The sequence below is a fragment of the Penaeus monodon genome, chromosome 15, assembly GCF_015228065.2.
Source record: "Penaeus monodon isolate SGIC_2016 chromosome 15, NSTDA_Pmon_1, whole genome shotgun sequence".
Classification (NCBI taxonomy): Eukaryota; Metazoa; Arthropoda; class Malacostraca; order Decapoda; family Penaeidae; genus Penaeus; species Penaeus monodon.
Window position 1 is genome coordinate 11,523,371 of NC_051400.1, and position 275 is coordinate 11,523,645.

At 46.9% G+C, this 275-nt stretch overlaps 1 protein-coding gene across 1 annotated transcript in view; it reads right to left on the bottom strand.

Annotated features, from left to right (window-relative positions):
* The window catches only part of LOC119582209 (mucin-12-like), a 6,504-nt gene continuing 6,229 nt past the window's right edge, over positions 1-275 (bottom strand). The window contains 1 exon segment of the mRNA XM_037930440.1: positions 1-275. This exon segment is cut by the window's right edge and continues 2,002 nt beyond it. Within this exon segment, the coding sequence (XP_037786368.1) occupies positions 190-275 (86 nt within the window). The 3' untranslated portion in view covers positions 1-189.

Below are 275 nucleotides of genomic sequence, written 5' to 3' on the forward strand. Positions count from 1 at the left end.
GAGGCCAGAATGTGTCTCTATAGTCTCATGCCCAGAGGCAACAAAGCCTAGCGGTCAATACTGCCCCTATACAAAAAGTGCGGTGGTACCATCGTTTATCACAGATCGACACATGGAAATCATCATCATAAAACTACGTCACGATTCCAATATCTATCACACTAATTACTTCCATCGTTGTGCAAGGAATCAGTGAAGGACTGGCCATGTCCTGCGGTTCTGGGAATTCGGCCAGTAGTACAGTTCTTTGAGAAGGCTCGGCCAGAAGCCCTGTT